Here is a 15,117-nt window from a genome sequence, read left to right as displayed (position 1 = left end):
TATTATGTCAAGAACAACAATAACTTGCATGTATATACCCTCATGTAGGGTAGCGTCCCAGACCACTTATCAGTGGCACTTATCAACACCGAGGCAGGGGGAGGGGTAGGTGACTGTTGGCATGGTCGACCTGAAGATGGAGAAGGAGGGGGCAAGGCGGAGGGAGAGAGGAAGAGTGTTTCAGAATTTCAGGGTGTAGTGGCTGAAAGCACAGCCACAAATGGTGGAACGAGGGCATGAAGCGCATGCAGAAGGCTGGAGCCAGTCAAGCGATAGCAACAGGTTGTGGGTTAGGGGATGAGCAGGTCAGATAGGTAGGGAGGTGCCAGAGCATGAAGGGATTTGAAAACAAGCGTGAGGATCTTGAAATCGATCTGTTCGGCATTAGGGAGGCAGTGGAGCCTGGCTAGAACTGGTTCTAATGGGGTTACAGGGTTAAGTGTGGCTGAGTATGCTGGTGGCAGCGTTTTCGATCAGTTGGATCCTGCATATGGTGGAGCTGGGAAGACCAGCAAAGAGGGCATTTGAGAAGTCAAGTCGGGAGGTGACGAACGCTTGGACGAGTGTTTCAGCTGCATCTGGGGTAAACTATGGTCGGAGGCAAGGTGGGTGAAGATGGTCCTGGTCAGGGACCAGATGTGGGGAAGGAAGGACAGCTGTGGATCGAACCTGACACCTAGGTTGTGCACTGGTCCAATAAGTCTGAGGGATAGGCCGATGAGGTTGAGAAGGTCAGAGCAGCAGAATGGAAGACATTGACTGGAGGCAATAAGTATGGCTTCCGTTTTGTCAACATTGAGTTTTCGGAAGTTTCCGCTCATCCAGGCCCTGATGTCTCCCAGATATCACTCCTCCCCTCACCATATACAGTACAGTACTTTGAGTTTTGTTTAACCTGATATGTATTGTTGGGATTTCTTCCTCTGCATTTTGTCCCTAATCCCAGCTTTACATTTTCCCTTGTCTCCTGCCTTGTTCCTTCCCAAATCTTTCTTCCACATTCAACCATCAAAGCACTGGTCATTGCATTTCTTGTACCAGCTAAATGGAATTCCTGATGAGTCTGATGGCTGAAGGTTAATAAGATGGTCCATTGCCAGCAGACAGGAAAGGCTAAAATCACACTTGGTTATTCCGTTGCTAAGCAAATTACTCCTGAATTGGCCAATTTGCATTGTTGAATAAGTGATGAACCAAGGGCTTTGTCTTTAAATTTGTTTGGATTGTTTTACTGATGACCTTACACTGTAACAGAGTTAAAATCAATATAAGAAATTTGAATTTAACATTTTGTTTCTGTTAATCTCACTCAGCCCTGAATTTAATTGACATACTGCAGGTGAGATATTGTGTCGGTTATTTATCATTCCTAAACACACAGTGATTCACACACAGGGACTGAGGAAGTACAGCAGTAAAGTCTTTCTCATCTAAAGAAAAATCCCAAAGCTACAGAAAATAGGTTTGACTGGTTGATTTACAATTCAAAGGCTTTCAGGAACTTTTCTTAGATTAAGGTGCACAAACAATTCATATAAACAGTCATCTTTTATGAACTGGAACTGAGCCCCTTCTGGCAACACAAACCTTTCAGAATGGTGAGGCCTTTAACTAAATCTAACAGTCCAATCCATAGCATTTAATCTATTACTGTGAGGTCTGTATCTGCTGTAACTCTTTTTATTGGAAGACGGAAGTATTACCAGCAAGTACAGGCAGACAATTTAACCTGAATGAATTTGACAGAGAAAGCAATTAAATAACGCAGTGTGAATCAAATGCACATGACCACAAATAGTGTGAACTGTGTGTGAGGGGGCATAAATATAAAATTGTTACTCCAAAATGAGGGGCATGTATATTAGATAATTACAGTAACTCTCACATAAGTCATATTAGTTGGGCTAATACATTTAATATGACTTCTGCAATGTATGAGTTATGTCAAACCTGCATAGAATATAAAATCTTGAACAGGACTTGGACAGATGTATGACCTACAGGTGATTATATGATTTACACAGATCAGACTTATGCAGGTTTTACTGTATTATCAGAATTAATAGTATTTCTAATAATAATAATAGTCCTTGCGTTTGATATAGCGCTTTTCACATCTTCTAGACGTCTCAAAGCGCTTCACAGAATAGACTGTAAAGTGAATTGACTGTATATTTGTGGGTGAAACGCGACAGCCAATTGCACACAGCAATGTCCCACAAACAGTCGTGGATTGAAAATGACCAATTTATTATTGTTTTGTTTTCGAGGGATTATTATTTAGGAGGAACTTCTTTATGAAGAGAGTATTGAGAATGTGGAACTCACTGCCAGAATCTGTGATTGACCAAAAAAGCATTTAAGAGGAAATTTGATGAATACACAGGGGAGAAGGGAATAGAAGGATATAGAGGAGGGCATTTGGAGTGGTAGAGGCTGTGCGGAATATAATGTGCGTATTGATTGGCAAACTCGCCTCGCAAGCGAGAGGACCCGGGTTCAATTCCCAGATAGCACAGATTAGTTGGGTTGAATAGCCTGTTTCCATGTTGTTCCATTGTATGTAATTCTATGTAACTGGGAGAAAATAATTACAATAAACTTCTGGATCAAGGTGCATTTGTTAAACCCAGGTGCAGCTGCCATTCCAGACATCTGAAGAAAAAAATCTGCTTACCTAGATCCTGGAAAACTCTTTGATCTGGAGACAACAATTGAAACTGAACTTCAAATATGTACTGTGTACATTAACCAAATGCTGGGTCACATTCTGCAGTGATCCAGAAAACATTGAATTCAAAATAACTCGACTTCCCTCAGAATACGAAAATGCAAACAAATTTCTGCCCCGGGATTATGATTCTGGTTTGCTTCAAACCACACTTTAACCACTTTGTTTAAACACTGCCGATAACTTGCCTGTGCTAAAAATATCAAGTCTTTACAGTCTTGATCAGTTGAGGCAGAGGCACAGACTCCAGACACAATTGTTTCATTAACCTTTCCACCTTCTAATTTTCACATCAGTGACAATCTTGTCTGAAGAACTTAACAATGATACGTTCTGATTATTGGTGTTGGAAAATCTAAGATGAGCCCTGTGGCGTATTGATTGGAACACTCGCCTCACAAGCGAGCGGACCTGGGTTCGATTCCCAGGCGGGGCGAATGCCTAGGCAAGTTTCCTTACTCCACATGCCTTTTGTTTACCAAGCGGTAACTGGGAATTAGTCAATTGTCGGATCACTCACAAAATATTAATTTCATTTTACAAGAGTTTTGAGACATCTCAACGACATGGTAAGGGACTATATCAACTACAAGAATGATTATTATTATTAAGAAAATCAAATGTATTCTGCTTCTGTTCAAAACATATTTGAATGGTGGGACGGGCAGAGCAGAGGACACTTAGGCGGAGGGAACGGGTGAGCTAGCAGCAAGTGGGGCAAGACCATGGAAATCAGATCTGAGCCTTGTATTACTGATCCTAAATCGAATGCTGGCTCTTTTAAAGAACAATCCTTTATGTCTCACTTACCTGCCTTTTCTCATGCCACTGTGGTTTATTCCTTTTTAGATATCTATCTAATTCCCTTTTAAAACAAATATGGATTCTGCTGCAATCATGCCTCTTGGCAGAGCATCCCATATCTTAACAACTATGTGTGAAAAAAAATTCCTATCCTCCCCATTTGCTCTGTTGGTGGGATGTGACAAGTGGTGTTCCCCGGGTGTTTGTCCTGGAGCTTCAACTTCTCACCATATATATATTATATATATATATATAAATGACTTGGATGAAGGAGTAAAGAGTTTTATATCCAAATTTGCAGATGACGCAAAGTCAGGAGGCACAATACATTGTTTAGATAGAAGCAGGAAGTTACAAAGGGACTTAGACAGATTAACTGAGTGGGCCAAACTGTGGGAGATGGAATTCAATATGGGTAAGTTCGAGGTCAGCCACTATGGATCCAAAAATCGCAAAACAGAATATTTTCTGAATATTGAGAAACTAAGAACTGTGGAAGAACAAAGGGATTGGGTGTACACATACACAAATCACTAAAACAAGCTCACAGATATAAAAAGTTATCGAAAAGGCTAATGGGATGTTTATCTCTAGCAGGCTGGAATACGAAGGAGAGGAAATGATGCTTCAACTATATATGTAGAGCCTTGGTCAGAACTCATCTGGAGAACTGCGTTAAGTTTTGGGCACCACACCAAAGGAAGGGTATATCAATCACTCTGGGATGCTACCCCGTGTGAAGGGCATTATATAAATGCAAATTGTTGTTGTTATATTGGCTCTGGAGGGAGTGCAGCCCAGATTCACCAGAATAAGACCAGAGCTTAAAGGTAAGCTTGGTATCTATTCCCTTGAGTTTAGAAGGTTGAGGGATGATCCGATTCAGATTTTTAAAATAATAAAGGAATTTGATAGAGTAGATACAGAGAAACTTTTTTCTCTGGTGGAGAATCCAGAACAAGGGAGTATAATTTTAAATTAAGAGCTCGGCCATTTAGGAGTGAAAGCAGGAGGCAGTTTTTCACCCAAAGGGTAGTGGGAATCTGGAACTCTCTCCGTCAAAAGGCTGTGGATGTTGGATCCATTCACATTTTCAAGATCGAGGTGGATAGATATTTGTTAGGTCTGGGTATTAAGGGATATGGGGTAAGAGCGGATAGTTGGAGTTGAGGTACAGATCAGCCATGATCTTATAGAATGGGGAAACTGGCTCGAAGAGCTGAATGGCCTACTCCTGTTTCTCTGTTTTTATGATGAGAGCACTCGCCTCGCAAGCGAGAGGACCTGGGTTCAATTCCCAGGCAGGGCGAAACGTTAGGCAAAGCATTACTCCACACACATATGTTTACCTAGCAGCAAATAGGAACCCGGTTGTTAGTCGATTAGCGGATTGCTTTTCTGGGGATAGTAATTCCTTCAAAAATAAATTAATAAATAATAATAATAATTTGGTCACTCAAACTATGACTGCTTGTGGGACATTGCTGTGCGCAATTGGCTGTCGCATTTCGCCCACAAAATATAGTCTATTCACTTTACAATATATTCTGTGAAGTGCTTTGAGATGTCTTGAAGACGTGATAAGGCGCTATATCAAATCCATGGATTATTATTATTATTGCTAACTATCTACAACAACAACAGCAAGATTACATTTATATAGCTGGACAGTGTACAGCATTTCAGACCCGAGCTGGCATCAGGGGGGGAGAAGGGAGGGGGGAAGGGGGAATCTTGATCAAGATCATCAAAGAAGAACTAGGGGCAAAGTTTCCGAACAAAAGTCCTGAGAATTTGCTGCGGGATTTTGATAGTTAAGGAATTATTCAGTAACATACTTCATTCTCTTAGGTGGTAAGACTTTGCTTTTAACTTAAATAGCAAGAATAATAATAATCCTTGCTTTTGATATAGCCTGACTTTCCATCATTTCGTTGGATGTGCTAACTGAGATCCAAACAATAGTTACGCTGGCTGGAAACATGGGCCTTGGACTTATTCAATTGAACATTGACCTCAAAGAAGAATTAAATGGGACTCTGTTGTGGGGACCTGGGTTCTGTTTCCAAGCAGGGTGAAACCTTAGGCAAGTTTCCTTTCTCCACACACCTGTTTACCTAGCAGTAAGGAGGAATCTGGTTTTTAGTCGATTGGTGGACCGCTTTCTGGGGGCATTAAACTCTACAAAAAAAAAGGTGGTCACTCAAACCACAAATATTTGTGCGACACTGCTGTGTGCAATTGGCTGCCGCGTTTCACCCACAAAATACACAGCCAATTCGCTTTACAATATATTCTGTTAAGTGCTGTGAGATATCTCAACAACGAAATAAGGTGCTATATGAGGTGCTATATGCAAGGATTATTATTATAAATGAAGGGCAAGATATACAATTATCATAGAATATTATAGAGAAAGGCCATTCGGCCTATCAAGTCTATGCTGGTATTTTTCTTCACATGATTCAGTCTAATCCCACTCTCCTCCTCATTTTCTATTCCTTTAAGATTCCTCCTCTTCATAGATTTATTTAACTTCTAAAATATTTTATAATAAATAATAATAAATTATTCTAGATGTTACAAAGCGCTTCACAGAATATATTGTAAAGTGAATTGACTGTATATTTGTGGGTGAAACATGGCAGCCAATTGTACACAGCAGTGTCCCACAAACAGTCGTGGATTGAAGTGACCAAATTATTATTGTTTTTTTTCTTGAGGGATTATTATCCCTGGAAAAGTGATCCGCCTATCAACTAATAACCAGGTTCCTACTTACTGCTTGGTAAGCAGAGGTGTGTGGAGTAAGTAAACCTGTCCATCATTTTGCCCTGCTGGGAATAGAACCCAGGTCTTTCACTTGCGAGGCAAGGTCTCTAACCACTGAGCTACAGGACTCCACAAAGTTGCTGCTTTAACTACAGGTTGGAGCAAAGAATTTCACTTTCCGTACGCTTCCTGTGTAAAATTCATATCTTTTAGGTCCAGACTTGACTTTTTCTTTCCCATTGATACATTGTTTGCTTACTGCAATGCATCGTGCAGAAGAAAATCTTGCAATTGTATAGCATTGTATCATGTCAAATTGTCTCAAAGCTTTTTACAGTAATGACTGTCAATTGCGATGATGACTGTATTTATAGGCAAACTTGGCAGCAATTTTACACATGGCAAAGTCCCACAAACAACCATGAGGTGAATGACCAATTTATCTCAAATTGTTTGCCAGAACAATCTCAATTGGAATAAAGATCTTTAATGTTCACTTTAAGTGAAAACAGCTAAGACTTCATCTTATAGCCTCATATAAAGAACAGCACTTCAAACAATTCAGTGTTTCTCTCAGGATAGTAATAATAATCCTTGCATTTGATATTCTGCCTTATCACGCCATTAAGATGTCTCAAAATGCTTCACAGAATATACTGAAAAGTGAATTGAATGTAAATTTTGTGGGCAGCCAATTGTGCACAGCAGTGTCCCACAAACAGTCGTGGATTGAGTGACCAAATTACCAAATTATTATTTGGTGTGGAGGATGGATTATTACCCCAGAAAGTGACCCACCAATTGACTAACAACCGGATTTCTACTTACTACTAGGTAAACAGAGGTTGTGGAGTAAGGAAACATACCTAAGGTTTCACTCTGCCCAGGAATCAAACCCATGTCCTCTCTCTAACTGGATTGTCAGTTTAGACTTGAATCCACAGATTTCTGACACAGAAGTGACAGTGCTACCAGCAGAGCTAAACTAACCCCAGATGGGACTCAAGGCCACTGTCCCAGGTTAGAGGTTGAGTGCCTTAATGATGTAACACTGCCTAGAGCTTGTCTTTGATAACTTGAACTCGGCTGTGTAACAGTGGAGGTGATTCTTTCTTCAGAAGCAGCATCCACTTTGAAGGCATACAAAGCCAAGTGGAAACCCTTTGTTTGTTGTGCCAGCATAACAGATACAATCCTCTAGGGTGTGATGTACCAGCTGTCTTGATATATTCGCAATCTTCATTGCTCAGGGTCTGTCACCCAGCTCAGCGAGGATGCATGTGCCAAGCAGTGCAACACTATCATATACCTCTGGTGGGAAAATCAGCTGGAAAACCTCCAATAATTTTCAGGTTCATGAAAGGCACCTTGAAAATTAAACTATTTTGCAGCCAGTATTTCCAACGTGAATCCTCTTTTTCATCGTGCCTTTTAAGAACCATTTAGGCCTTCATTCTTTTGTGCTCAACTGTCGAGTCAGAATTAAATTAATGTTAATATAGGTTGGGAGAAACACAAATACAAACTTACATGTATACTTTTTCTGTTGGGAGGATGCCCCAAGACATTTAACAATCCTAGCTTGGCACTCGGGCTGGGTGGGAGCCAAAGGGATTGGGAGAGGGAAGATGGCCAAAAGTGCAATCAAAGAGGAAGCTCTTGAGTTGGACTTTGAAAGAGATGAGAGAGAGAGTGAGCCGAGAGAGATAAATGTGAAAATCCCTTCAACATTCCACTTGGCAGTCTTGGAAGACCATTTTCTGAGTCAGTTATCTCCTCTGTACTTAGGGCCCTTCTGATCAATCAGTAGGACTTGGAGGAGCAGACCAGTCACTGGAAGTAGATATTCTTCCGTTTTTGGCTCCCGTTAACCATACAAACCAAATCACTAATGATTAGGGTGGTCCTAGCTGGTCAAGCAGTGGAAAACTAGCCTCTCAATGGCATGCTATGCACACGAGTCTGGGGTCCCCAAGCCTTCACTCTTTCCAATTTGTACCTGTTGTGGAGTCCTGTAGCTTAGTGGTTAGAGCATTCGCCTTAGAGGACCTGGATTTGATTCCCGGCAAGGCAAAACGTGGGGCAAGATTCATTTCGCCATACTCCTCTGTTCACCTAGCAGTAAGTAGGAACATGGTTGATTATTCGATTGGCGGATTGCTTTTCAGGGGGTAAAACTCCCTTTAAAAAAAAGTGTAATTCAATCCACGACTGTTTGTGGGACATTGCTGTGTGCAATTGGCTGCCGTGTTTTGCCCAAAATATATACAGTCAATTCACTTTACAGTATATTCTGTGAAGTACTTTGAAACATGATAAGGCACTATATCAAATGCAAGGATTATTATTATTATATTACTCTCTGGAATTAGTTAAGTGGGGTGCGTCCCATTAAGGTGTTCACTCCAGACATGGGAATTTTCATGTGGACTTCTCAGTTTGATTTGAATATACGTAATAATGATGATGGGTTTCCGCATATGACGGATACGTGACTGACTAAAATATATCGGGGTGGGGGGGCTATAGGGAAGTTACTGGAAACATACATGATTCTGCCAGAAAGATGAGAGAATATTAAATTATCATTTTTTAATGAGAGCTTACTCAGAAACTGTTTCATGGTATCAATCTACAAACATCTATTCTTGCCTTGCTTTTCATATGACATCACCTAACTCTGAGTCATAATATATGAAGTGTAACAACCAGCCATATCTAAACAAAAACAAGCCACGCATAAACCAGAACAAATTGCCTGTCGCAGTATAAATGCAGCATCCATCTGATTTTGCTGTGTTATTGTCTATATAAATGACAAAGATCACATACATCTGTTAAACCCAAGTACACAGAGCATGTGGAAATCATGCTGACAACAGATATATCATCCACATTCGAGTCAGTTCACAGGAGGACACAAATTTAAAATAATCCCAGAAAGTTTGGAAAACACTTGTTTACACAGAGGGCATTGGAATGTGGCATTCAAACGGTTGTTTGTTGACGCAGAGTTCATATATTATTTTTAAGGGAATTAGATAGACGCCTGAAGAGGAGGAATATTAAAAGGTATTAAATATTAAAACAAACGATCCTTAGAGATCAGGTGGCCATATGTAGAAAATCACCAGCATAGGCTTGATAGTGTATCAGGGTGGTCCAACCTTTAGCCCACAAAATACAGCCAATTCACTTTACAGTAAATCCTGTGAAGCCCTTTGAGACATCTCAAAGACGTGATAAGGTGCTATATCAAATGTAAGGATTATTATTATTATAACCTTTGGCTCGTTGAGGGCTGGATACCCTATTTGAGAAACGTCCGTGGGCCGCAAAAACAATATTTTTGTGTTTCCCTTCCAGAAACATAACATAACCTTTACAGGTTATGGAGCAGGGGTTTGTTGGATGAAATTGGCCCACGGGCCGCCAGTTGGACCACCCTGGTCTATATGATCTGAATGGCCTGTTTCTGTGTTGTTAGGTTCTGTTTGTTAAAAATAGTGCTGATGTTTTTGTGCATTATTTTTTACAAAGGTGCTTGTAGGAGAACTGTGTTATTGAAAGGTCTGTAAGACTAGTTCTTTAGTGTTTTGTGAGATTTGGTGCAGATCATCCTGAATCATCCCCCTACACAGACAATGACTTCTGCTTCCACTGGATTGAAATCTCCAGTTTGAAGAACATATTACTTTTTTCTACAAGGGAATTAATCAAATTTTCTGAGATACTATATTGGCTATTAAACATTCCTCTTTTAAAGCATTAGAGTGTAGATTCACAGTGTGCAGTGCAATGGGACGTCCTCCTGATGTGAAATGTGTTGTACCAAATGTAAGGATTATTATTAATAATAAAAATGCAGCTTTGTCCTTCTTTAAACAACAAGGATTAGGCTAGTGAAGGAGTTAAACTGCAAAATGTAAGTTCAGTGGTTAATAATTTGTGCTGCATTGTATTTCTAAATAAAGATTTCCAGCCATTTCCGTGGATTACAAAACCCTGCAGTCACCAAAGAAATAGGAATGGTGATACTCATGCTCACCCCATATCATGCCCTTCCCCCCAAATGGATCCTAAATTGCACATTAATATGACACATCACTGTAATTTTGCATGACCCTTAACAAAACGAACAGCTTCAGTGATACCTGCATAGAAAGCAAAAATAGAGATCACCACAATAGATGCCAGCAAAAAGAATTGAGAGTATCTTGACAGGAGAAAGGACATCATTTGAATCTCATGCTGCTGCAGCATTGTATTTGGACAACCACTGAAACACAGCTGTAGCTTAATTTGTTTTAAAATTACAGGGTGGTCTTTAACGCATGGGAGACCTGGGCAATGATCTTTGTGGCTGTTTGTTCAGTGTTATTATATCAAGGTGTGCCAAATATAGTACCATATGGGACACCCTCCATTTCCCAAACAAAACCCATTCCTCAGTAGTTACATTTGGTCAGTCGGGTGTCTGACACATGCGGAAACCCAACACCAGCCTTAAGAGTATCCAAACCAAACTGAGAATTCTATGTATCCCACCTAAGCATTGAAATTCCCATGTATTGGAATGGAATGCACACTCTCTCCCTGGAGACATATCCTGCTTACCCAATTCTGGAAAGTATTAGGCAAGGTTGGCAAGAGCCAAGGCTTAGGGACCCCAGAGTGTGTATTAGGGTACTGTTAAAACAGTCTAACCAGCTAAAACTGCATAGCTTGCCATTGTTAAGCTTCCCTACCTGTTAGGGCTTTACCTTGTAAGGTTAACGGGAGCTGAGTGGGAAGAGTCTCTGCCCCAGTCCCCGTTCACCTAGATAGGTAAGTGGGCAAGAAGGTGGCAGATGGAATATAATGTGGGGAAGTGTGAAGTTATTCACCTTAGTAGTAAAAACAGAAAAGCAGATTCATTTCTAGAAGGGGAGAGACTAGATAGTGTTAGTGTTCAGAGGGATTTGGGTGTCCTTGTACACCAGTCACAAAAAGTTAGTATGCAGGTACAGCAAGCAACTAGGAAGGCTAATGACATGTTGGCGTTTATTGCAAAAGGGTTAGAGTACAAGAGTAGGGAAGTCTTGCTGCAACTGTATAAGGCCTTGGTGAGACCGCACCTAGAGTATTATGTGCAGTTTTGGTCTCCTTATTTAAGAAATGACATACTCACCTTAGAGGGGGTGCAGCGTAGATTCACTAGGTTAGTTCCTGGGATGAGGGAGTTGACCTATGAGGATAGGCTGAGTAAACTATGCTTATATTCTCTAGAATATAGGAGCATTAGGGGGTGATCTTATAGAAACATATAAGATTCTTATGGGGTTTGACAGAGTAGACAGTGTGAGACTGTTTCCCCTGGTAGGAGAATCTACAACTAGGGGTCACAGTCTTAAGATTAAGGGCCAGCCCTTTCGAACAGAGTTGAGGAAATACTTTTTCACTCAGAGGGTAGTGAATTTATGGAATTCTCTACCCCAGAAGGCTGTAGATGCTCAGTCCTTGAACATATTCAAGACTGTGACTGATAGATTTCTAAAGGTTAGAGGTATTAAGGGATATGGGAATAAGGCGGGCAGATGGAGTCAGGTTATAAGATCAGCCATGATCTTATTGAATGGCGGGGCAGGCTTGAGGGGCTGAATGTCCTGCTCCTAATTCCTATGTTTCTATGTTCCTATATTCTTGAAAAATGTAATTTATAAGATTACAGTATGACGGACACCACTGTTTTTCCTTCCAGGAGCGAATTCTAGGTATGATAACATTTCCTGTAGCTGCCAGATGCTGCACTACAACATTTTTCATGTAACTAGAGCTCCCAGGACATATAGAGACAGGATTTTCTCCCAGTCTCCTGACCAGCACCAGATTAATTGATCATTCACTTCACAGCAGTTTGAGGAATCTTGCTGGGCACAAAATGGCTACCTTATTTTCCTACATACAGTCACTGCACTAGACAGTAAATAATAATAACAATCCTTGCATTTGTGTTTGATATAGTGTCTTATCACCTTCAAAGCACATCACAGAATATACTGTCAAGTATTTTGTGGGCAAAATGCTCTAACCAATATGCTACAGGTCTCTAGAAGTGCATTGACTGTGCATTTTGTGGGCGAAACGTGGTAGCCCGTTGTAATTTGAGGGATTTTAAACATTCTAACATGATGAGGGGCTATAAAAATGCAAATCCTTTACATTCTCATTTTTTTCTTTGACGTTCGCCAAATGGGCAGCAGCCCTAAACATTACAATGTTGTTCCATCGCCCCACTGCCGAGCTCCCACCGACAGCGAGCTACATAAAACAGCCCTATTTCTGTCACACTCTATGACATGATATCGAACCCTTGTAGGAGGATATTGTACTTGTGAATAGACTGTCGACAGTTAACATTTGATAAATGGAGCAGAATCCCCTTGAAATAAAGGCTATTGTTTTCTTTACAAGCTTGATACATAAATTGGGCAATGCTGTGGATTGTCTTTATTGACCTGCGTAATGGTGTAACAGCCCAGTCTCCCCCCACTTCCCCCAGGCTGAACTGTACAGTAGGAAATATGCTGCTCGTATCAGGGTATCAAATAGATTTGGAATGACAGAAAGTTATTGCCTCTGGGGTTCGCTGGTGAGACTGCTGGATGCAAAGTTGTGCATTTTTCTAGTTTGTGGATAAAGCAGAAATCATCTGCCTGGAGAAGCAGAGAAGGGAGCCTTTAGAAATGATGCTTATTCACACAGTGTGATGCAGACATGATAGAAGCTATGCTGACTTCTGGCACAGTTGCGTTTTAAGATGCATCTGGGTCAAAGTTACCTTAAAAAAACAGATGTCAACAGTCATAGCAGTGGTCATTGGTTTAAAGAGGCTGTTTCATTTTGTTGTCATATAGAGGCCATGCTACATAACTTGCTGCAAAATAAATCAACTCTCAGCCTTTCTCTACACTTTACTGTCCGCAAGGCTCCTAGTAGTAGTGCTTTGGTGTAATCGGAAGGTCAACATGCCATAAGGAATTATTTATCTGTTGTTTGTCTTTTTACAGGGACTAAACACAGCAAACCAAAATATAGTAAAAAGGTCTGCGTTTCCTTTGTGTACGCTTACCAGGATGGTACCAGGAATGAGGGCTTCAGTTATCAGGAGAGATTAGAGAAGCTAGGATTATTCTCATTGGAGCAGAGGAGGTTAATAATAATAATAATAATCGTTGCATTTGATACAGCGCTTTTCACGTCTTCTCGACGTTTCAAGAGGAGACTTATTAGAAGTTTTCAAAATTATGAAGGTATTCGATAGGGTGAACAAGGAGAAACTATTTCCCCTGCCGGGTGGGTCAGTAACCCTGTCTTCTTTGATGGCTTTCAGTCGTCATCCCCCCCCCATACCCCCACCCCCCCCCATATTCTTTGTCCCCCATTCCCCTGGCTCCTACCGGCAGATTGGTTGCACATCCTGCAGCATCCAGCACTTTCGGATGTCCTCCTGCTGTGAAAGGCACTATATATGTGTAAATGTGTTGTTGTTGTTTGTTGTTGTGTTACCCTGCAAAACCATTTTATTTTAAGCTGAGCTATGGAAAATTGGAACTGGATTACACAATTTTGCACAATGTTAGTCCTTACTTACTCCCCAATCTACTACCCGCGACTTCCACTCGATCAGCTCTGGCCTCTAACTTGTCCCTCGTACCTCCATTTCACCATTGGTGGCCACACTTTCACCCCGAAATTCTGGAACACTCTCCCTCTATCCCTCTGCTTTGCCCCACCCTTCCCCCTCCCACCGACTTGATGTCGTGCTCTGCCATTGTCAAGCACTTTGAAATGCTACCCTGCATGAGGGGCACTAAATAAATGCATATTGTTGTTAAATTTTAAGGGAAGATCGTCTTACAGACTAAAACTGGATGGAATTTTGGACCTGTAACTGCAAGCTTGGCACTTCTCATTCGTGAATTACCCGCATAGGCGGCAATCTATATTTGACCTGAATCGCTGCTTCTCCTGTTATTTTTTCCCTCTATGCAACTTTTATGAATCGTTCTTTTTAAAACGAAAACTGTGGGAGAGACGAGGAACAAGTCAAAGTTTCAATCTTTATATTACTGGATGTTTATGATTTTTGTTCATATGTGTATCCCTGACATTGAAAAATGACTCGCAATGCAGCTATTTTACCAACATGTGCTTTCTGAACTATATTCTGACAGAATAGACATAACAGAATGAACAACGGTGCCTAAATTCGTTTTTTTTTCTGAAACAGTGATTTCTGAATTAAGTGGTTTCCATTCAATACTGTGCGGCTCCTATACATGCACTAATGGTTTTAAGTTTGTTGGCAAGTGTGTCCAATTCTGCATCGATTTTCCAGCTTTGGAATTATATTCAACAGCTTCAATAGCACTGACTGAAGGGGAATATCACAGCTCTTTCACCAAGAATGTTCATTGTCATGGTATTTTAAACATAATTCTAACTGAAATATCATTTATTTCAGACTGGCAGGAAAGAGAAAGGAGACCCACTGAATGCTGCCATCGACAAAATGACGAAGAAAACAAGGGATCTGCGAAGACAGGTACATTGTTGGAATAAAGCTTTAGTTTTTGTAGTTCTGCCAATCTTTCTCCCCTTCACTCCTCCACTCCTGAAGGCTTTTGACTCCTTTCTGTCTACTCGGGGTACGGTCTGCTGGGTGCCAACGCTTTCTGGTACCATGCCCAACTGCAATTATTCATTTGTGAGGCTTGATTGTGAGTGTTGGGCAGACCATTCCCTGCAGAAGGGGAGCCAAGCCTAAT

The 15,117-nt window shown here is 40.9% G+C and overlaps 1 protein-coding gene across 1 annotated transcript in view; it reads left to right on the top strand.

Moving 5' to 3' along the window:
- LOC121851394 (catenin alpha-2-like) overlaps positions 1-15,117 on the top strand; it is a gene marked incomplete at its 3' end in the record, with an annotated part of 409,914 nt that overhangs the window by 333,709 nt on the left and 61,088 nt on the right. Inside the window, exon 8 of the mRNA XM_042345224.1 lies at positions 14,814-14,894. Within this exon, the coding sequence (XP_042201158.1) occupies positions 14,814-14,894 (81 nt within the window). The remainder of the gene's footprint in view (positions 1-14,813; positions 14,895-15,117) is intronic.

Source organism: Callorhinchus milii, unplaced genomic scaffold, assembly GCF_018977255.1.
Source record: "Callorhinchus milii isolate IMCB2004 unplaced genomic scaffold, IMCB_Cmil_1.0 Scaffold34, whole genome shotgun sequence".
Lineage (NCBI taxonomy): Eukaryota > Metazoa > Chordata > Chondrichthyes > Chimaeriformes > Callorhinchidae > Callorhinchus > Callorhinchus milii.
Note: the sequence above shows the minus strand (reverse complement) of the source record. Positions and strands in the feature narration are given on the sequence as shown.